Source organism: Nipponia nippon, unplaced genomic scaffold, assembly GCF_047370975.1.
Source record: "Nipponia nippon isolate SJK-2023a ecotype South Korea unplaced genomic scaffold, ASM4737097v1 scaffold_2, whole genome shotgun sequence".
Taxonomy (NCBI): Eukaryota; Metazoa; Chordata; class Aves; order Pelecaniformes; family Threskiornithidae; genus Nipponia; species Nipponia nippon.
Genome location: NW_028262336.1, coordinates 82,451,582 through 82,474,684, shown reverse-complemented (window position 1 = coordinate 82,474,684; position 23,103 = coordinate 82,451,582). Strand labels below are relative to the sequence as shown.

The 23,103-nt window shown below is 41.4% G+C and overlaps 2 protein-coding genes and 1 long non-coding RNA gene across 3 annotated transcripts; 1 reads left to right on the top strand and 2 right to left on the bottom strand.

Annotated features, from left to right (window-relative positions):
• Positions 1-6,267: 6,267 nt before the first annotated feature.
• LOC148055856 (uncharacterized) lies at positions 6,268-9,734 on the bottom strand. The gene is made up of 3 exons (XM_087758754.1): positions 9,728-9,734; positions 7,517-8,230; positions 6,268-6,863 (listed from the first exon to the last, which is right to left on the bottom strand). Exons 1-3 carry the CDS (start codon positions 9,732-9,734, stop codon positions 6,820-6,822), a joined length of 765 nt encoding a protein of 254 aa, XP_087614880.1. The 3' UTR covers positions 6,268-6,819.
• LOC148055855 (uncharacterized) lies at positions 9,479-16,669 on the bottom strand. The gene is made up of 3 exons (XM_087758753.1): positions 16,441-16,669; positions 10,727-11,440; positions 9,479-10,074 (listed from the first exon to the last, which is right to left on the bottom strand). Exons 1-3 carry the CDS (start codon positions 16,667-16,669, stop codon positions 10,031-10,033), a joined length of 987 nt encoding a protein of 328 aa, XP_087614879.1. The 3' UTR covers positions 9,479-10,030.
• Positions 16,670-17,433: 764 nt separating this feature from the next.
• LOC148055854 (uncharacterized) lies at positions 17,434-21,545 on the top strand. Its single transcript, XR_015704666.1, has 3 exons — positions 17,434-19,827; positions 20,488-20,545; positions 21,008-21,545. It is a non-coding gene; the product is annotated as an uncharacterized LOC148055854 (long non-coding RNA).
• The last annotated feature ends 1,558 nt before the right edge of the window (positions 21,546-23,103 follow it).

The window sequence follows — 23,103 nt, the reverse complement described above, 5'->3', positions numbered from 1 at the left end:
TTCCACTGTTTGAACACCCTCATGGTAAACAGTTGTTTCCTGATATATAACTGGAAATTCCCATATTCCTAACTTGTGTCTATTGCCTCTCATCGTATCACTATGCACTTCCAAGAGTCTAACTCCATCTTCTCTGTATACTCCAATCAGGTAGTTGTAAACAGCCCTAAGATGTCCCCTGAGCTTTCTCTTGGCTGAACTAACCCAGGTCCTTCAGGCCTTTCCTCATACATCTTGTTCTCCAGCTCCTGCTATATTGTTGTCAACGTTCTTCTTGTACTGGGGAGCACAGAATTGCATGGAACACTACAGAAGTGGCCTCACCAGTACAGTGTAGAGGGAACATATTACTTCTCTTCATCTGCTGGCAATGCTCTTCCTAATGCAGCCCAGGAAGCTGTTGGCCTTTCTTGCTGCAAGGGAACGTTGCTCGCTCATGTTCACCTTGTCCACCAGGATCCCTAAGTTCTTCTCTGCAATGCAGCTTTCCAGCTGGCCAGCTGCCAGCCTGTATTAGCACATGAGGTTACTAAGAAGTAAGAACCAGAGGCAGAACTTTGTATTCCCTGTGTTGAACTTTATGAGATTTATGTTTGTCCGTTACTTCAGTCTGTCCAGCTCTCTGAATAACAGCCCTGCCTTCTACAATATTGAGCCCTCCCCCTGCCAACTTGTTGTCATATGCAAACTTGCTAAGAGGCCACTCTGCCCAGTTATCCAGTTTGTTAGTGAAGACATTAGACAATATTAGTTACACTAGTGATCCCTGAGCAACTCCACTAGTTACTAGTCTTACTAGTCACTAGTCTTATTAGTTACTAGTGTAAAGCTGGACTTTGCACCACTGATCACAAGTCTCTGAGCACAGGACCCCAGCGAATATTCCACTCACTTTATTATATCCACTTATTTATATCCACATCAGTCACATCCTCATAGAAAACAATAAGTAAGGCATTTTCCCTTGGTAAACCCATCTTGGCATATCCCAGTCTTGACCTTCATGTATTTAGAAATGGCTTCTGAAAGGATTTTGTCCATAAAATCTTCAGTGTGTTGGCAACTGAATCAAGCCCTCCGTGCAGTAAAGTAAATGCTTTTGAAGATCTAATGAGAAAATTAAATCTTAAATTGCAAAGTTGTCCCCCTTCAAAGGTGCCTGTGTCCATTGTCTATATTAGGAACTTTGGTACTTCCTTTAAAGGGATTAATGCATTAAAATTTAAGTACAAATTAATCGCTTTTTTTAGATAACATGATTCAAGCCTATCCTGCTTATTATAGTATCTTAGTTAGCTAGGATGAATTCAGATCACTTTAGTGCAGTGGGAGATTACTCTCATCTTAATTTAACCATCTAAAAGTAGCTGTCTAGTCTAAACTAATTGTGGAAATAAGCTTTTTGATCAGTGGTGACATCTTTAAAAGGCAATACGAGTTGGGCAGTAGAAACCAATTTTAGGATTAAATGAATCACACTCTGTATATGCCTCTTTCGTTCCACATTATATAGAGAAAGAACCAAGACTACCAGTTTGAAATAGTCAACCAATTTTTAGTTGGCAAGGATTAGGTACATTCTTATCATGTGAAAAGATGAGTTTATTTATTTATTTATTTATTTATTTATTTATTATGCAAGAGAGAACTCATGACAGAAATCGGCCTCTCAAAGAATTTGGCAGAGAAGACACTGTTGAATATATGGAAACCTAAGTTATTTAGAGACTTTTTTTTTTTCCCAAAGAAACAGAATAAATATACTAAAAAAAATTACCTGAGATTGTAAAATAATCAGAGTATATTTTTTAATAAATAAGAAAAATATTAAGTAGATTTATAGACAGACTTTCAAAATTTATGTTAAAACTCTTGAATTCACAGATATTAGTTCTGCATGTAGATGAGGTACCCTAAAAATTTTGTAACCAAATAAAAACCACAAAACACAACAACAGAAAACAAACCATATTTTAAATACTTAATATTTTATACTCTGAATCAAAAAGTCTTTACATTTGCAAGAGTTGTTTCTTTTCTGGTATCTTTGGGTTACAATTCTTCAAAATATTTACATTTTTCTTTTTTCTGGGTTAACTGGGAAATTCAGCTATTGCTGTTTATAAACCTTGAAATAAATTATTTTCTTATACAGTTCTTCCTGAATCGTGTTGCCAATAAATGTAACAGTATGGTGTTTTGTTTTATTTCATTTTGTTTTGGTTTGGTTTTTTCTGGTCAAATTTACAATCTTATTTCCAAGGACAATAAGTAGCAGCATTTTATCTCATGAAAGCATTTACATGTTGAGATATCTGTGACATCTCAGGAGCTTGTTTTCATCATTTTCCTGTTTGCACAAAGTCTGTACAGGGTAAAGATGTGCTAGGAGCATCTCTTCAGCAAATGTTAAAGTAATGTTTTCCTACTACTAATATTTTGAATCACAATCTCAAGATTAAATTTCATATTATAGTAGCATTTCATATTATAGTAGCATATCATATCTTTTAACATGGAAATCTCAGACATCCAATAGTAGATTATTTATTCTATAAATGTATTTGTATTCATGTGTTGCACTCTTTTTCAGGAGCGGAGCTATCATTGTAAAATTTTGTGTTTTCTTGAAAGGCCTTTCATTTCTCCTAGACATTTTGTTGGACAGCAAGTCATAAATGCTTTTTATCATCTCTGCTTAATTCAACAGAAGCACATCTTGGCATTTTGGACTATCATTTTGAAGCCTATCCAATTTTTGAAGCTGCTTGTCTATTTCTGTCCATCACCAGGTAATAACTTATCCTTCTTTTTCTGTATACCAACTTTTGAAAATAAAGCCAGATTCAAGTGTTCTGCCTTTCTGTTATAAAGGCATGCTATTCCTGTTTGCATACTGTTCAGGCTTTTTTTTCCCCATATTTTAGCATAAACTCTTGCTTCTTTCTTCCTATTTACTGCTGTAATTTTCTTACTGTTAACACCCTTTACCAGCTTCCTTTGACAGGAATAATTAACACTTCTAGTTTATATATGATAATTTAGCTCTGAGGAATTCTTGAGATTCAGTGAAGCCTAGGGTTATTCTCTGACTTGATAAAGAAACTATATTAAGTAAATATATACTTCTGGTAACATAAAAAGAAATACAGGCATGAGAGGGTAAAAGTCTTTTTTTACTGAACTAACTTTCTGTTCCCACTGGTATCACACGATTTAGAAAGAAGGGAAGATGAGTGAAAGAAAGATTAGGAAAAGTTTACACAACAGCAAATCCCATACCTGAAATTCTCGGTAGGCATAAAGGTAAGATCAATTCTATCTTACATTAGGGGTAGCGTTCATGTCCAGATAGCATACACTTTAATTTAGGTATCTAAATGCAATAATCTGCATCCTAATCTGGGACTGAAGCTCCCAATAGATAGGGCTAAGGAGCTGCCTAAAGAGAAGCATTTGCAACCATTGGAGATGCCTTCGTAAATCCAAGACAGATGCGATGGTGGCAGATGCAATACATGAACAATGGCAAACCTGTGTCCTATTGACAAATGGCAGGCTGAGGGAAACCTAAGGCGCCTCATATGGCACCAGTCACCTTGCGGACAACTAAATGAAGCACCAGAATTCCATTGGCTATAATGGGAAATCAGACACCTCGAGCTAGATTCACTTGCCTAAATGTAATCATAAAGGGATATTTGAGTTGTTCTGAATAATCTGATCATCCACATGGGAATGGCAGACATTACACAGGACACATAGAAGACAATTCTTTCTGGTATGGTAGCTAAAGATCAAGTCAGATATCACAGGGCATCTCAGTTGACTAGTACCATATTTAGGCTACTGAATTGAGTTTTGGTGTCTATTTTTGAGCTATTCACTCTGGACTCCTTTTATAAGCAGGGAAGAAAAAGAAGAATATCTAGGATATACTTCTTACCCTAAAGTAGATACCTAAAATAAGTTAGGTGAATCACTTCATTCAGTCTCTACTTCCTTCCCCGAGGCTTAAGGGACTAGGTCAGGATCTAACTGTAGATACTCATATACTTCTAAAATGAATCTATCCCAGCTACAGCTGCAAATTTCTTTTATTTTTGTCTGGTTTGCATATGCTAACATACATAGTATTTTGTCATCAAACAGGACATACTGCTTAAAATTCTTTTCTTCATGTTTAAAGATTATCATAGAATCATAGAATGACAGAATGCTTACACAAGACAGACAAAGGAACATTGGCAGTCATTCAGATAATATAATTTAGGTTATTAGGTGAACTGCTTAGCAAGCAAATTGTCTAAATTTTGATGAATTTACTAGTAATGGGAAAAAGATAATTTTTTAAAAAAATACAATAGATAAGGCATGGATTCTGGGATCATGTCCACTTTCCATCATCTCCTGGGACAATAGGGAGAATTTATGGAGAACCCTTTTAAACTGAGTAAGAGATGCACAGAGAAGCCAAAGCATGCCTGCAGCTTAGCTAAAGCAAGGACCAAAAGTGAGGGCCTGAGCTTAAATGTACCTGCAAGAAAAAAGAACCGGGGGGTGAGGGGGAAAGCCGCTGGTAAGGCTTCTTCTGATCTTTTCTTCACAGCAGTCTAAAACAAGATTAGCCACCTGTTCTATGCCAAGGTGCTGACACTGAGCACACCGAGGTAAACTCTTAGACAGGAAAGAGTATGATTCAAGTCCTGACAAAAGAAGAGCTGAACTAGCACTGGTGAAAGTGATGACAGGTCAAGGATAATGAGGGTTGGATAATGATTCTGTGATTTTGATAAAATATGGTCATAACAGTCTTCAGAAAGATAATTTCAGTGAGTGGTAATTTTACTCAGTATTTCAATGATACTTTCATGGAAGCTAAATCAGTGTCCAGTGGAGGAAAGAGGGGAGAAGAGCTCCAAGCAGTTCTTTTGAGTCTCTTTTTCAGTTTGCTTAGAATGAAGTCACTTGCTACTGAAAGATAGATCAAGGACGTCTTTTTCTCCTTTCATTTTCTCCTTCTGTTTCATTGGTATAGATACTTTGTACATCTTGTCTAAGGTAGAAGTTATTTTGGGGCAGAAAATCTCACTGTGATTCTGTAGAATTGGTTAAATTGTTCTCTCACTTTACATATGTTTCTAGTGTCTTCTATGATTTATGTGAAATAATATAAAGAGGTGGAACATTGAAGAGTCTCTGCACCTGGAAGCTGTAGATTTTTCAAGATTAACCTTTCTATATTTACTTGATGTAAAACATAAATATTTTTTTAAGTTTCTGAACTTAAAACTTTTTACAATGTAAAATACAGTAGGTTTTCTTACTTTGCCAAAAAGTAATGTCTCTTGCATATCTCAAAGACATTACTACTACTGAGTTACTGATTATAGAAATTTAGGCATATTTAGGGTAGGTTATATATAGCTACAGTACAGCTGAATTTTAGGAGTGTCTATAAAAAAATAAATTAACAATAATTCATGTGCTGTTGAAGGTTTTTGTGAAAGTATGTTTCTGATCTTTTCTCCCAAATGGTGAACTTGCTGACTTTGACACTTTCTGACAGATATGAACATTTTGAGTTTTGAGTCTTATTGAACACTATGGAAACATTTCACCTTCCTGTCACCTTTCCATATAAACACCAGTAAAAAATGTCAGTATGAGAGGGATGACAAAGAGAAACATACGAAAAGAAGGCAAAGAAAATATGAACCTAGTATTTCTTTTGTCATGTCCTTATAGGAACCACTTTCCCCTGTATATCAAGTCTTTCTATTTCTTTATTCTATTTGCTTCCACAAAGCTTTTTTTCCCCCCATTACCTTTGTCTAATTCCATTTTTCTTCTTCATATGTTTTCTAGTATTTACATTTACTAATGTCTGATCAGAAGACTGAACTAGAAGTAAAAAACCCTAGGTATTCAAATTAGAATTAGCTATTTTAGGCTCTCCTTATAGTCAATGCAGAGAAATATGCACCTGCAAAAACATTACAGTTTGTCTTAATGGCCTATTTTAGAATCTTATTCTTCTCTTTGACTATAAAAATAGCCTGAAGTGGCTAGTTCTGTTATGAATATCTAACTTCTTTAAATGTGAATTTGAGTAGAGGAATCCTATCTTAATTTTCTAGCCACAAAAAAAGAAAGGTAAAAACAGGTGTAGAGTTTAAAAAATGTAGCGTTCATGACTTATCAAGGTTATACCGGCAGATCTCCAGCCGACCCGGGCTGGGGAAGGAACAGTCAGCACACACAGTGTGGGTGTTCAGCTTCCCCGTTTATTGCGCAGTAGTTTACCTTTATACTCCCAGCAGTAGGCGTGTCATGTTATAAGGGGTGGAGACAAGGGAGGGTCGACCCTTAACTCTTTCTGTACAGCGTGTGATCTTCTGGTCGCCAGCCCTTATCTTTACTACATTTCCCCCTCCCTTAGCTCCAGTAGCTCTGGATGTCGCTGGGGAAGCTGCACATAAAATAATCGATATGTGGTAAGACTTCTTAATATACAACTCATAGAACGCATAATTAAGCGTAACAGACAGGGTAATAGCACAACAAGGTCAAGAACAAGTAACAAGACTATGAGCCCGGTTATTAAAAGTTTGGGCGTTATTAACATTCCAGTTTTGTAAGCCTGGGATAGTGGAGCTCTGGTTTGACTTGTGGCAGCAACTGTCCTCCTTATCACTAGTGAAGTAGGGGGTGAACAATAGACAGGTAGAGGCTTGTCCAATAGCCGGCATATACAGACACGCATCCGTTATGTTCATGGATTTTGCCCAATCCAGCCAGTAGTTCGTTGCGGCTCCCTCATTGCTCCCCCACACCATCAGGATGCACAGGGAAATGGTAACCTGTCAAGATAAGACTCAATAAATTGATTAATGTTTATACGGTCAAATATTTAGACTGGGTACCCATTCTAGCGTCCCTTTCTCGGTTTGCACACATGCATACCCACGTCCCAGGCAATGGAGGGAATACGGACCCCCCCATTCACGGGTTTGCAGGTCCCGTACTTGAACCAAAGGGTAAGGCCCTTCGTTCTCATCGAGCCGGAAATGTGCCTGGGTTGCAGTCTGGGTTTTATAGGTGTTCCCTCAAATGGTATGATTTAAGGTAATTAGTGCTGTCATCAACAGACGCTGAGCCCGAAATAAGGGAGGGTCAAGGGGAGGGGGAACCCCTGTTCCTGGGCTTATATTTTCCCCCTCCCTAAGTCGGTCGAGTAACCCTTTTAATGTGCGATGCGCGCGTTCTACAATGCTTTGGCCCGTACTGTTGTAGGGGATGCCATGACTCAACTGAATATCCCAGCGCGCACAAAAGTCCTTTGTCTTCTTGCTGACATATGCCACTCCGTTATCTGTTTTAATTTTTTGTGGGATGCCAAGTTGCGCCATACAGTCCCGCCAATGTAAAATAACTACGAGAGCGTTTTGTTTAGCATGCATAGTGGCTAAAATAACTCCACTGCAGGTATCAACTGTGACATGCAGATACTTACATGGATTAAAGGGTTCATAAATCTTAACATCAGACTGCCATATTTGGTTGGGCTGCAACCCTCGAGGGTTTACCCCTGCCTCCCAGAGGGGACCTTTGGAACACACAGGATAAGCAACAATCACAGAGCGAGCATCTTGCAAAGTAATACTAGTTCGCTTTCCCACTGCCCCAGGGGTAAGGGGTCCCTCTGGTAGCTCAGGTATCACTGGCAGTGCTGGGGGAGCCCTACCACCCCCCCTAGATGTCGTCAGCCGTGACGCCGGTTCTCCTTGTTCCTCAGATCCTTTCCTGCGCTCTGCTCTCTGTGTGTCCAGCACCCATCGATCACTGGGATGCAACGGGGCATCCTCAGAAGGTGTTGGTGTCTTGCCCTCCTTTTCCCCTTCCCGCCATCTTCCTTCACATAGTTCGCAATACCGCTGGGATCCCACATCAGCCCCCGGGACCCAATCCAGCAACCTATCAGTCAGCTCCCTTTCCACACATTGTTGCAACTCGCCCCAGGGGTATTGAGTAGGTGGCGGATCCGCTGGTGCAGAAGGTGCCGAAGGTTCCGTGGGTGGCTGCTCTAGACTCCCCACTCGTAACGGGAACACCTTTCCCGACTCCTTTGTTCCCGCTGCGCCATAGCCTCCCTGCGCCTTCCATTCCTCCGTTGGCTCAGTCCCCAGTAACGACGGCCCCGTCTGTGCCCCACAGGCCACCCCTTCAACTCGAGTTCACGCTGGAGTTCCAGCCTGTCCAGTACAGCAGTACAGAAAAACAGCAGAGATGCCCTGGCCATCTGCCAGCCCAGGCACATAGCCATTGCTGTTATCAGAATGTTCCCAGGCACAGTGGAGTAAGATGATAAGCAGTTCAGCAGTACAGCAAGCAGAGAAAGCAAAAAGCAGCCACTAACGAGCATTAGGCTCTAATATATAGTAAGGCAAGCAAGCCCCGTGGCAAGCACAGAAACCTGCCGATTAATAGCTAAACAGCAATACCTGCTATAACTTCGATCTAGCACATTCCAATTAAATCTGTCGTTATCTCGAACCCTTTCTACCCTATATTGGGCGCCAAAAAAAACTGTCGTGGTTTAACCCCAGCTAGCAACTAAGCACCACACAGCTGCTTGCTCACTCCCCCCCGGTGGGATGGGGGAGAGAATCGGAAGAGTAAAAGTGAGAAAACTCATGGGTTGAGATAAAAACAGTTTAATGGGTAAAGCAGAAGCCGCGCGCGCAAGCAAAGCAAGGAATTCATTCACTACTTCGCATAGGCAAGCAGGTGTTCAGCCATTCCTGGGAAAGCAGGGCTCCATCACGCATAACGGTTACTTGGGAAGATAAACGCCATCACTCCAAATGTCCCCCCATTCCTTCTTCTTCCCCCAGCTTTATATGTTGAGCATGATATCATATGGCATGGCATAGCCCTTTGGCCAGTCTGGGTCAGCCCCCCCGGCTGTGCTCCCTCCCAGCCAGCCTGTGTCCCCTCCAAGACTAAACCCGTTGGCTTTTCATTCCCAGGAACTTCATGCCCCATCAGCGCGCTATGTGCGGCAAGCCAGCACCGCTTTGCCACAAACCCCTTCTTGAGCACCCTTTCTACTGTTCCCCAGGCACGAAGCCGGTCACTGGCTCCTCCAACATTGCTTATAATCACTTCTGTCAGCTCGTTGCATATTTTCCCCCAATTTGGGGTGTCCAGAAACTTCTGTGGGAGTGCCGAGCACTCCCCGGCGTAGCATCCATTGGATGCAGTCGCCCGTGGGCCTTTTCCTTATCGCCCCATCCTCGCCCACCTCCGTCGCTACCAACTTTAGTACCTTTACGAGTTCTGCGAGCTCCATCGCTGCTACCTGCAGCCGATCACGTCGGGGTCACCGCTATGTAGCGTTCGTTACATATCAAGGTTATACCGGCGGATCTCCAGCTGACCCGGGCTGGGGAAGGAACAGTCAGCACACACAGTGTGGGTGTTCAGCTTCAACGTTTATTGCGCAGTAGTTTACCTTTATACTCCCAGCAGTAGGCGTGTCATGTTATAAGGGGTGGAGACAAGGGAGGGTCGACCCTTAACTCTTTCTGTACAGCGTGTGATCTTCTGGTCGCCAGCCCTTATCTTTACTACATTTCCCCCTCCCTTAGCTCCAGTAGCTCTGGATGTCGCTGGGGAAGCTGCACATAAAATAATCGATATGTGGTAAGACTTCTTAATATACAACTCATAGAACGCATAATTAAGCGTAACAGACAGGGTAATAGCACAACAAGGTCAAGAACAAGTAACAAGACTATGAGCCCGGTTATTAAAAGTTTGGGCGTTATTAACATTCCAGTTTTGTAAGCCTGGGATAGTGGAGCTCTGGTTTGACTTGTGGCAGCAACTGTCCTCCTTATCACTAGTGAAGTAGGGGGTGAACAATAGACAGGTAGAGGCTTGTCCAATAGCCGGCATATACAGACACGCATCCGTTATGTTCATGGATTTTGCCCAATCCAGCCAGTAGTTCGTTGCGGCTCCCTCATTGCTCCCCCACACCATCAGGATGCACAGGGAAATGGTAACCTGTCAAGATAAGACTCAATAAATTGATTAATGTTTATACGGTCAAATATTTAGACTGGGTACCCATTCTAGCGTCCCTTTCTCGGTTTGCACACATGCATACCCACGTCCCAGGCAATGGAGGGAATACGGACCCCCCATTCACGGGTTTGCAGGTCCCGTACTTGAACCAAAGGGTAAGGCCCTTCGTTCTCATCGAGCCGGAAATGTGCCTGGGTTGCAGTCTGGGTTTTATAGGTGTTCCCTCAAATGGTATGATTTAAGGTAATTAGTGCTGTCATCAACAGACGCTGAGCCCGAAATAAGGGAGGGTCAAGGGGAGGGGGAACCCCTGTTCCTGGGCTTATATTTTCCCCCTCCCTAAGTCGGTCGAGTAACCCTTTTAATGTGCGATGCGCGCGTTCTACAATGCTTTGGCCCGTACTGTTGTAGGGGATGCCATGACTCAACTGAATATCCCAGCGCGCACAAAAGTCCTTTGTCTTCTTGCTGACATATGCCACTCCGTTATCTGTTTTAATTTTTTGTGGGATGCCAAGTTGCGCCATACAGTCCCGCCAATGTAAAATAACTACGAGAGCGTTTTGTTTAGCATGCATAGTGGCTAAAATAACTCCACTGCAGGTATCAACTGTGACATGCAGATACTTACATGGATTAAAGGGTTCATAAATCTTAACATCAGACTGCCATATTTGGTTGGGCTGCAACCCTCGAGGGTTTACCCCTGCCTCCCAGAGGGGACCTTTGGAACACACAGGATAAGCAACAATCACAGAGCGAGCATCTTGCAAAGTAATACTAGTTCGCTTTCCCACTGCCCCAGGGGTAAGGGGTCCCTCTGGTAGCTCAGGTATCACTGGCAGTGCTGGGGGAGCCCTACCACCCCCCCTAGATGTCGTCAGCCGTGACGCCGGTTCTCCTTGTTCCTCAGATCCTTTCCTGCGCTCTGCTCTCTGTGTGTCCAGCACCCATCGATCACTGGGATGCAACGGGGCATCCTCAGAAGGTGTTGGTGTCTTGCCCTCCTTTTCCCCTTCCCGCCATCTTCCTTCACATAGTTCGCAATACCGCTGGGATCCCACATCAGCCCCCGGGACCCAATCCAGCAACCTATCAGTCAGCTCCCTTTCCACACATTGTTGCAACTCGCCCCAGGGGTATTGAGTAGGTGGCGGATCCGCTGGTGCAGAAGGTGCCGAAGGTTCCGTGGGTGGCTGCTCTAGACTCCCCACTCGTAACGGGAACACCTTTCCCGACTCCTTTGTTCCCGCTGCGCCATAGCCTCCCTGCGCCTTCCATTCCTCCGTTGGCTCAGTCCCCAGTAACGACGGCCCCGTCTGTGCCCCACAGGCCACCCCTTCAACTCGAGTTCACGCTGGAGTTCCAGCCTGTCCAGTACAGCAGTACAGAAAAACAGCAGAGATGCCCTGGCCATCTGCCAGCCCAGGCACATAGCCATTGCTGTTATCAGAATGTTCCCAGGCACAGTGGAGTAAGATGATAAGCAGTTCAGCAGTACAGCAAGCAGAGAAAGCAAAAAGCAGCCACTAACGAGCATTAGGCTCTAATATATAGTAAGGCAAGCAAGCCCCGTGGCAAGCACAGAAACCTGCCGATTAATAGCTAAACAGCAATACCTGCTATAACTTCGATCTAGCACATTCCAATTAAATCTGTCGTTATCTCGAACCCTTTCTACCCTATATTGGGCGCCAAAAAAAACTGTCGTGGTTTAACCCCAGCTAGCAACTAAGCACCACACAGCTGCTTGCTCACTCCCCCCCGGTGGGATGGGGGAGAGAATCGGAAGAGTAAAAGTGAGAAAACTCATGGGTTGAGATAAAAACAGTTTAATGGGTAAAGCAGAAGCCGCGCGCGCAAGCAAAGCAAGGAATTCATTCACTACTTCGCATAGGCAAGCAGGTGTTCAGCCATTCCTGGGAAAGCAGGGCTCCATCACGCATAACGGTTACTTGGGAAGATAAACGCCATCACTCCAAATGTCCCCCCATTCCTTCTTCTTCCCCCAGCTTTATATGTTGAGCATGATATCATATGGCATGGCATAGCCCTTTGGCCAGTCTGGGTCAGCCCCCCCGGCTGTGCTCCCTCCCAGCCAGCCTGTGTCCCCTCCAAGACTAAACCCGTTGGCTTTTCATTCCCAGGAACTTCATGCCCCATCAGCGCGCTATGTGCGGCAAGCCAGCACCGCTTTGCCACAAACCCCTTCTTGAGCACCCTTTCTACTGTTCCCCAGGCACGAAGCCGGTCACTGGCTCCTCCAACATTGCTTATAATCACTTCTGTCAGCTCGTTGCATATTTTCCCCCAATTTGGGGTGTCCAGAAACTTCTGTGGGAGTGCCGAGCACTCCCCGGCGTAGCATCCATTGGATGCAGTCGCCCGTGGGCCTTTTCCTTATCGCCCCATCCTCGCCCACCTCCGTCGCTACCAACTTTAGTACCTTTACGAGTTCTGCGAGCTCCATCGCTGCTACCTGCAGCCGATCACGTCGGGGTCACCGCTATGTAGCGTTCGTTACATATCAAGGTTATACCGGCGGATCTCCAGCTGACCCGGGCTGGGGAAGGAACAGTCAGCACACACAGTGTGGGTGTTCAGCTTCAACGTTTATTGCGCAGTAGTTTACCTTTATACTCCCAGCAGTAGGCGTGTCATGTTATAAGGGGCGGAGACAAGGGAGGGTCGACCCTTAACTCTTTCCGTACAGCGTGTGATCTTCCGGTCGCCAGCCCTTATTTTTACTACAAAAACCACAATTAGGTGTACTCTGTCATTATTTTTCCTTAATTTTCATGAAGAACTTACTTTCTAAAGAGTAAACTGTTGTTTTGGGGTTTTTTTCAGTACCCATCCAATATTTATATCCTTTGTTATATTTATATTTTATGCAGTTCTTGCAACAAAATGTATTCTTACACTTCTCAGGCTTCTCAGGACTGTTTAATCTGTGAAATACTTTCTGAGACCCTCAGAAACATTCTCAGCTTTGTGCATTGCCATGTTGTCCTGGAATATATTCTGCTTTCTAGAGCATATGGGAATTTGTGCATTAGAGCACGTCTGACTCCTGGTTCCATGTGTTTCTGCCATTAAAGCTTAAAACCTCCCATTTTCCACATCTTTAAAAAAGGCAACAAGCCTGGATAAAGTCTTCACAAGCAAACTTAAAATATGAATGATTATTTGTAAACATGATCTGAACCAAGTATTTCTAACTCAAGAGGTTTTGTGGGAAAAGATCATATTTGTACGTAAATTAATTAGATTTAATGTTCTGTATTTCTTGCAACGTGACTGATATTGTGTAGATGTCAAAGAAAGAAAATACAGAACTGTTATGTAAATCTGAAAGCTTAGGTAGTGAAATAATAAAAAAATAGATGCCCAGAAGAAATAAACATTATATACAGATGCAGATACATGTGTGTGTATTAAATACATACATATATGCATGCATATATATTTGGACTAAAAGACCCTTTATATGTATAAATACCTAGATATAAAGACCCTTTGTGTACATATATATGTACACACTTGTGTACATAACACACATACACAAGTGTGTATCTATATATACACACACAAAGGGTCTTTTAGTCTAAAGTAAGGCACATAAGTTTTAAAATGAGGACCTGATTCTAAGTTATAAGCCTGTCCTTCTTTTGTGTTTGTATGAGTGGGAGAGGATCTTCCAGAAGGTAACTTACATCTGAGGTGAGATTATTTACTCCCAAAGGATGCCTGCCTTTTTCAGCTGGCTTCTTTCAGTTAAGTGTTTAATGTGGTATGGGCTTACTCTGGGTGACAGAACATGTCTCTATCAGATAAAAAATTTGGACCAAGCACGTGGATAAGATAACATCTCAGATTCCTTTAGGCATATTTATGGTGCTAAAATAATAGGTGTAGGGAGCTAATTTGAACATTAGGGCCATGATCATCTGTGCTGTTTAATTGTTAAGTTTGTTCTTTGGCTCTGTTTTGGAGGACCCTGAGTAAGTCACTCAAAAGCAAAATGCAGGTTCAAGGTTCAGAAAAGCATATAGTCCTAAAGATACCTTATTCTGGAGACAACTTCCTAGGAGGGGGTACAAATAATACTATTGTGGTATGTTTTTCTGTGCTCTACATTATTGCTGTGTGCTGCATACCCTCAGACTTTTCCATATGCTCACTCACTCACCCATACAGCAATATGTATGTTATGCATACTTTCAGGCCATTAGGGCACCCCATGAAGTTCGGAAGTCATCTGAAGTCAAGTTCTGTGTAGTGTGAACATACCGAGTTTGCTTTGCAGGAACTAGCTCTAACAGTGCAAAAAATAAGTCCTTGTGCACCATTTGGTCTGTGGGTTAGGAAGCATTTCCTGAAATTGCTATGTTTAACACTGGAAGTGTTTTAGCACCAAATTTTGGTTTTGATGATATTCTGTTACTTTGTCTGCTGTCCTCTTTGGCATGTTTTGGGATTGACGGGTTAACATCTTGTACATAAAAATCTAAAATCTATTACTTGTGCATTAGCAAAGATGAAGAAAACATGCCAGCTCTGTGTGTGTAACCATGTGATTGGTAAGTATGGACAATGATTATCTTTAAAGAGTTGGGAAGAAAATTACATTTTGAACCATATGCCAGGCATTTTTCTAAGGCAAGATATTAAAGGAAATGAAGTAGAATTACACATATTAAAGCGCTTTTATGCTTGTGTTCCTGAAGGTATGCAAATATTCCACTAAGGAGAATTTAATTGGAAATTTTACTTCCCTTTTGTTGGGAATTAGAAAGAACTTATTTTCTCCATTTTAGTAGATTATTCACTTATTTTATAGTGTTAACTTGTCTAAAAAGCTGGACTTTTCCCTGGCTCTATAGAGCTATCCCTGCAACTAAGGACAGAAAGAAATATATTAACTTGATGCCTTCCATATATGTGGGAAGCAATGACAACTGCAAGGCTTCTCCTTGCAGCATAATACAGGAATAGGATTTACATCACCTAGCTTTAGATATTTATAATGTAAGAGTCTGAGCTATTACCCTAAGAACCCTTTATTAACAGTGGACAAAACAGATTATTGGAGTGTAATTGAGGTTTCTAAGCATCTGACAACATGTGGACAACTTCTCCTGGTGTCACATGATCATGCTTAGCAAAAGTAAGCATCTGGACCTGGTGAAACCACCCACGCATATCCATCTCTATCTTTGTGAGGTACCCAGTGGCATCCCAACTGGTCTGTAGCTGACACTTCAAAAGAACTTGTGTTCTCCTGTCCTCCTGTGCCATCACTGCTGGTCTGAAAAGGATATCTCAGATTGTCCAGCATGTCTCAAATAGCAACAGATTCTATGTGGTACGTATAGGCAATTGAATCAATATCAGCAAGAGATGAATCACAGTTTACAAGTGTCCTGGTTTCAGCTGGGATAGAGTTAGTTATCTTCTTAGTAGCTGGTAGAGCGCTGTGTTTTGGATTTAGGATGAGAATAATGTTGATAACGCACTGATGTTTTGGTTCTTGCTGAGCAGAGTTTACACTAGTCAAGGACTTTTCAGCTTCTTGTGCTCTGCCAGGTGCACAAGAAGCTGGGAGGGAGCATAGCTAGGACAGCTGACCCAGACTGGCCAAAGGGCTATTGCATACCATATGACGTCATGCTCAGTATATAAGCTGGGGGAAGGAGAAGGAGGGGGGGGGCGGACGACATTGGGCATGATGGTGTTTGTCTGCCCAAGTAACCTTTACGTGTGATGGAGCCCTGCTTTCCTGAGGATGGCTGAACACCTGCCTGACAATGGGAAGTAGTGAATGAATTCCTTGCTTTGCTTTGCTTTGCTTGCGCGCGCGGCTTCTGCTTTACCCATTAAACTGTTTTTATCTCAACCCATGAGTTTTCTCACTTTTACTCTTCCGATTCTCTCCCCCATCCCACCGGGGGGGAGTGAGCGAGTGGCTGTGTGGTGCTTAGTTGCTGGCTGGGGTTAAACCACGACAACAAGTATCTTCTTTCCTAAGCTAAAAAATGTATTCAGAATCACTAGCATAGATTTAGAGAAAAGTTCTGATCCTCACCACTTCCTTGTTCTTTTAACTTCCCAGATACTCTGACTTGCTACATCTTCCTAGTCTTTCACTGGCCCGTACCCTACCTCTTCCTCATCTGCTCAAGACGCCCTCAAACCTCTCTGTTCTTCAAATCTTTCCATCCTCACAATTGTTCTTTGCTTCCACTTTATTAATCAGTCCTGGGCTCTACAGTTACCCTCTCACCACTGGGAAGCCCTCACTCCTGCTCATTCCAAAGTGCTCTTACCAGGACCACTTTTTACCCCTTACCATTTTTTGCATATCAGTCCTCCAAAACTTTGCCATGCCTTCCTGATCTTCCAGGACATAAGATGACTTTCTCCTCGTCTGCAGAGTCCTAACCACTCCCACTCCAATCCTTCTTATACCTCCTCCAGGTACCTTATCTCTTCTTTTCTCAGAAATGCTTACACCGTGTCCATTTTCGCTCCTGTGCTCTTCTCTTCCTCTGTCCACTTGCCTTCTGTTCATATCTCAGTTCCTCTAAAGCAACCTTTGAGAGTTTCATGCACACAGATCTTAAAAACTGTAAGGTGCAGGACAGGGCATTATTTCATTTGATCTATTATTTAACAACATCTAATTGTAAGGTATTTCATAACTTGATCTTGTTGACACACAGATGCTCAGTCAATGGCAAATGAGGGTATTTATTACTTGGCTACAAAGGGAAGAATTTATAACTTCAGCATAACATCTAGGAAGAGTATATTGGTCTAAAATAGCCAATGCCCCACAAACTAGCTTTTATGGTAAGGACAAATTTAGTGTGCTTTCCCTTTTCATTAGTGAATTTAAAGACAGACCAGTCAAAGCAATATGCTTAAAAAAGGGAAAAAACGAAAAAAAAAAGTAAAAAAAAGCTATTCAGTGCTTTTATTCAGCTTTTTAATGCACTGTGGAAAGCAGTGGTTAGAGTGGGTCATACATCAATTTATTAAAATGCTGTTTTTATATCCTAGCAGCTGACTAAAATACTTCAGATGTAATTCATCTGAAATCAAGCCTCGCAGCCTGATGCATTAAGCTTTTGATATGAAATGTTTTCCACCTAGTGCATCACAATGTATTTTTAAAACATGATGATTTAGCACACTAACTGAATGTGTATTAAATTTAAAGTTTCTTTAAGAAAAGAAAGTCAGTTAATATTTTGTAATTTAGCTTTCATTTTTTATCATGTTTTATCCTCTTTTTTCACTTAGAAGCAGCTGCTTTTACTATAGATCTGAAACATATATTACACACTCTTTCTAACACAGTCTATTACCACAGCTACACTGCAGCTGTGCAACTAGATCCTGTTGATACAAACCAAGAGTGACTCCTAATAGTAAAGGAATAATTAATTTAGTTCAATTTCCAATGTACAGAAAGAGGCATCTGTATTGCATAAGGGATGTTTTTACCATGTATTAAAGAAAAATTAATCAAGTGACAAATGCTGCAGCTAACTTTGCTGTCTCCTCCAGGAGAACTCCCCTCCTCCAAAAAAATTAAAACAAATAAACAAACAAAATTCCACATTTTCTCATCCAAAACTAACTTGAATTAATATTCTCTGCTGCATTCTCTGAAATTAGGCAGACTAGTCTCTATTTTTCTTCTTTTTTTTTTTTCTTCTTGACTTACACAGTCTTCTGTTGCTATATATCTAACTTGTAACAAGGGTTTATTCGCACAAATCCTTAAACACTGTAATAGGTTTAGGTAAGTAAAATCAAAAGAAGCATTTAAAGGAAAACTACGTACATGTTCAAGGAAGTGATACCTTTCCAGGAAACATCAGCCTCTTGCACCTTTCAGTCTCTTACCTTCTCTCCTATTCTGTCCTGTATTGATGAACTTATTTGATTTCTGAACTGCCCTGCAATGTTAGTGCTTGCAGAACTACAATTTAAAGTTAAAAACGATATGAGTCACAGTAAGAAATCTGCATCCAAAGGACATTTTCTCAAAGCAGACAAAGATAGAAACAAGGCTACAGAGTGGTCTCGGAGTAGCAATGGTGACAATACTAACCCTGATTTGAGCTCGAGTTTTTCTTATTTGCTTCCTATGTTTTCACCATCACCAACAAAAAAACACCGAATTTATGCCTGACAAATCTGGTGGCCTTCTATGATAAAGTGACCTGCTCAGTTGACATGGGGTGAGCAGTCGACATTGTCTACCTGGACTTCTCCAAGGCTTTCGATATGTTTCCCCACGGCCTCCTCCTGGAGAAACTGATGCGTTATGGCCTGGACAAGTGGTCTGTGCAGTGGGTGAGGAATTGGCTGACAGTCCGCACCCAAAGGGTGGTGGTAAATGGCTCTTTTTCAAACTGGCAACCCGTCACAAGTGGGATCCCCCACGGATCAATATGGGGCCCAACACTGAAGCCTGATGAAGTTTGGAGATGACACCAAACTGAGTGGGGAAGTCGACACTCTGGAAGGGAGAGCCACCCTGCAGGGAGATCTGGGTAGGCTGGAAGAGTGGGCTAACAAGAACCTTATGAAGTTTAACAAAAAGACAAGTGTGAGGTCTTGCAACTGGGAAAACATAATCCAGGAGTGCAGCTCAGACTGGGATCCACCTGGCTAGAGAGCAGCTCTGTGGAAAAGGACCTGGGGGTCCTGGTGGACAGGAAGCTCAACATGAGCGAACAGTGTGCTGCTGCGGCCAAGAAGGCCAATAGGATGCTGGGTTGCATCAAAAAGGGCATCACCAGCAGAGATAAAGAAGTCATTCTCCCTCTCTACTCAGCGCTTGTCAGGCCACACCTGGAATACTGTGTACAGTTCTGGTCCCTGCTATACAAAAGAGATGTGGACAGGCTGGAGGGGGTCCAGAGAAGGCCCACCAAGATGATCAAGGGTCTGGGAAGCCTGCTGTATGAGGATAGGCTGAGAGAGTTGGGTTTGTTCAGCCCTGAGAAAAGGAGGCTTAGAGGTGATCTCGTCACCATGTACCAGTACTTAAAAGGGAGCTACAAAGAAGATGGAGACTCCCTTTTTACAAGGAGTCACATGGTGAGGACAAGGGGTAACGGGTACAAGTTACTCCCAGGGATATTCTGATTGGACACGAGAGGTAATTTTTTCACAATGAGAACAGTCAATCATTGGAATAATCTCCCCAGGGAAGTGGTTGACTCCGCTACGCTGAACACGTTTAAGACTCAGCTGGATATGGTGCTGGGCCGTCTCATCTAGATTGTGCTAGAAAGGTTGGACCAGATGATCCTTGAGGTCCCTTCCAACCTGGTATTCTATGATTCTATGATTCTGTGAAACAAAACCCATCAAATTTCCTCCTCCCCAGTCAAGCTTGGTTTTATCTGGATCTCTTTTTTACATGGTTACTACTCATCCACAGAGTAATTTCATTCTGGTGAAATTTATTGTCAGCAATGTATCTATTTACCTACCATATGCATGCAGAAGAAGATACAGCTATGTCCTGAAGGAATTGACGCATAAAAGAAATAATCTGTTCACAGTCTGTAGACAGAACTAGCATTGAAAATTTGGAAAGCCAGAGAATTCCCCCTTTAGTGATGCTTAATGATTTCTACAGGTTGAAGTATCAAAGGGAGATGACTGAGCACAGTTTGTACTTTTGTACATTTACAAGACCAACAGGTGAGGACTTTCACACTGTCTTCCATGGGTCTGAAATTCCTGTTAAGTGCATTTATATTTAATTTTGGGTTACATAATAAATATTCCTGGACCTAATTTTATTTTCAGAGAAAACTAAAACATTTCTGATATATAACACCAAATTTAGTAACAAAAATCAGTACCATATCAAATTAACCAAGTTATGTTTTGTTATGGTAGAATTTTTTGAGAGTTTTGTTGTCTGCTCACCTGTGAAACAAACAGCCTAGGACCATATTCCAAGGAGATCAGTGAACTATATTGGACAGAAATGGATGAATTTCAAAAAAATAGCATACACATATTAGTAAAATTATAGTTGATCATAGTATTTTTCATTATCTTGTTGCTCTGAAAAGTTACTTATTGATTACAGTTTATGGTAGTCTGAATAAAATACCCAGTGAGCACCTTTTAGGGCAAGAAAATATCACTGAAGTACCTATAGAATAGAATTTTGCTTGCAGAATGTGTTGGAAATGAAAGCATAGGTCTGTCTCTTGGACGTAAATGTTAATAGTACAATAATAATAATAATGCATCAGTAGGGTACTGAAAAATGTGAATCAATATTACCACAAACACAGATTCCTAAAATCTAAATGAGTAATACAGATTATTTTATCATACTTGCTGCAGAAATGAATGAACATTTAGAGGTATGCCTGATACAGTCTTTTTAAAGTACACCAGTCAGGTATGTCCTTCAGTGTTTGGGTTTTTTTTTACTTTTATCAAGTGTTCATTTCCACTGTTTCTGTGCAATCTTTCTGCAACCTTTTCATTACAGTACTAAGTTGCTCGTTAGTTTGTTGAGTAATTTTACAAACAGAGAACAATGTTAATTCCAGGAGAAAATGTGCAGTAATTAAATAATATTTTTAGGCCATTTTCTTTGTGCAAATGTTATTTTTAGATGTGTCATTGTTTCTTAAAAGAGAACAAAAGATTTAGACTCATTACATAAAATTAACCAGTCCAATTAATGTTATTCTTCTGAGCTGAAAGTTGTGGGAGGTCAAGCAGATAATATGTTCTATCAGCAGGTGCTCATGGCTTTAAATAGTTTAAATGAAAACATTGAAAATTGCTAGAATGTGCCAGACAGATTATTTTGATCAGGTTATATTTGTTGAAGTGCATATTATCTCATTTTCAGAGATGTACAGTTATTCAATTAACAATTAGATCCTCGAAATTGCATGGTTAATTCCCTGGATTTCTTCTGAATATTCAACCCGTAATGTTAAAGGAGAAAAAAAGGTACAAGCATAAAGTGAAATATTTTCCATAAACTAAAAAGATTACGTTTTTAAAATGCTAGCTTTTATTATAAGGGGATAGAGTTAAAGAATGAAGATGGCTGCTTTTAATGAAAATAAGAAGTAAGACCAAAGTTATTCATGCAAGTGATCATGAAAAGTAAAACAAACAAACTGCCCTGGTTTCAGCTGGGATAGAGTTAATTTTCTTCCTAGTAGCTGGTATAGTGCTGTGTTTTGAATTTAGTATCAGAATAATGTTGATAACACACTGATGTTTTAGTTGTTGCAAAGTAGTGCTTACACCAGTCAAGGACTTTTCAGCTTCCCATGCTCTGCCAGGTGCACAAGAAGCTGGGAGGGGGCACAGCCAGGGCAGCTGACCCAGACTGGCCAAAGGGCTATTCCATACCATATGACGTCATGCTCAGTATATAACTGGGGCGAGCTGGGCTGGCCGGGGGGGAGCGATCGCTGCTCGGGAACGGGCTGGGCATCAGTCAGTGGGTGGTGAGCAATTGTGTCGTGTATCACTTGCTTTATATATTATTATTGTATATTATTATTATTAGTATTATTACTACTACTACTACCATTCTATTTCATTTTACTTCAATTATTAAACTGTTCTTATCTGAACCCATGAGTTTTCTGACTTTCACCCTTCCAATTCTGTCCCCCACCCCACTGGGGGGGGGGAGTGAGCGAGCGGCTGTGTGGTGCATAGTTGCTGGCTGGGGTTAAACCACGACACAAACATACAAACAACTGCCCACCCCCATTATAACAGTGTGGTCAGGTTGCGTCTGAGAGTGTTTTCTAAAGAAATCAGTGAAATTCCTGTCACTGTCCCTAGTGAGGACATCATTGGGAATAATCTTGTAGTGATCCACATATACAAACACATTTGACATTGCCAAAATTACAGTAGATGGCTTTAAGCATTAGTTCTTCTAGTTTTAAAATAAGTCTAGTATTTTCTCAGTGTGATCTAAAACACAAATTCACATTAAGGCATTATTCTTATTGAAAATGGGCATTGTACATATCTGTCAATGAAATGTCCACATAGGAGGAGGACATCGGGCCTAAAATGTCTCAGTGCACTCCACATGGGATTTTTCTTACACATGTTGTATTCAGCATCTTTTAGTGTCTTAGCATTTGTGTTCTGCATGAAAACTTTTTGACAAAGCAGAAGACCCAGGCTACTCTCAGTCCTACTTGACTAGGCAGCTCTTCCTTCTCCTCAGTGTTATGACGTTCATGCTCTTGCATACAGTTCTTTCAATTTCCTGTTGCTTACATTTTATTAAGTATTAGGATTTGTTGTTGTGCTCTGTGTGGATTTGTCAGTCTTTTCCCCAGTTACACTAAACATGAGAATGAGATATGACTGAGACTTCCGCCTGCTTGCATCAATACTGGCACTGCAGACTATGATTCGGATGTGATTCTCCATTATCACAGACTCAGAGAATTAAAATCTCTATATGACTGTGACTTCCTTGATGATTCCCAAATTCCTCATACTTTTACTGATTTCTTCTTATGATTGAAAGAAGTTATTTAATCCTGTAATTAGAATATTCTCATTTCTATTTCCTGTGTTGCACTGTGCCTTAAGCACCTTAAGCTTTGTAATACTAAGGGGCTCCACCTGGATACTTGGAGGCCCTCACTTTCAACCCTGCAATCTGCCTTTCACTTGCAACTGCATAACCTTTCAACTACTTTGCTGTATCAATATTTTTTTGCTATTAGTCTCATGCAATTTTTCTTTTGCTGTTATTTTTATGGACTTACACTTGCAAAAGGTGGCATTGTTATTATGTTGGATTCTCATTGGAAGTGATTGTCTCGGGGATGAGGATTCCTCTCCCTGCCCCTCGCTTTTCTATTCCCTCTTTTTGTAGATTTTAGTTTGTACTAGATGAAAATTAAGACTTAATGGATGATAAAGTAGATAATTGTCATCTCAATATGTAATAAG

Coding starts and splice junctions, on each gene's coding strand:
- LOC148055855 (XM_087758753.1), bottom strand. CDS start 16,669: ATGAACAGAAGGCAAGTGGACAGAGGAAGAGAAGAGCACAGGAGCGAA. Junction 11,441..16,440: donor TATGCAAAAAATGGTAAGGG/GTAAAAAGTGGT, acceptor CGTGAACTCGAG/TTGAAGGGGTGGCCTGTGGG. Junction 10,075..10,726: donor TTATGAACCCTTTAATCCAT/GTAAGTATCTGC, acceptor TTATCTTGACAG/GTTACCATTTCCCTGTGCAT.
- LOC148055856 (XM_087758754.1), bottom strand. Junction 6,864..7,516: donor TTATGAACCCTTTAATCCAT/GTAAGTATCTGC, acceptor TTATCTTGACAG/GTTACCATTTCCCTGTGCAT.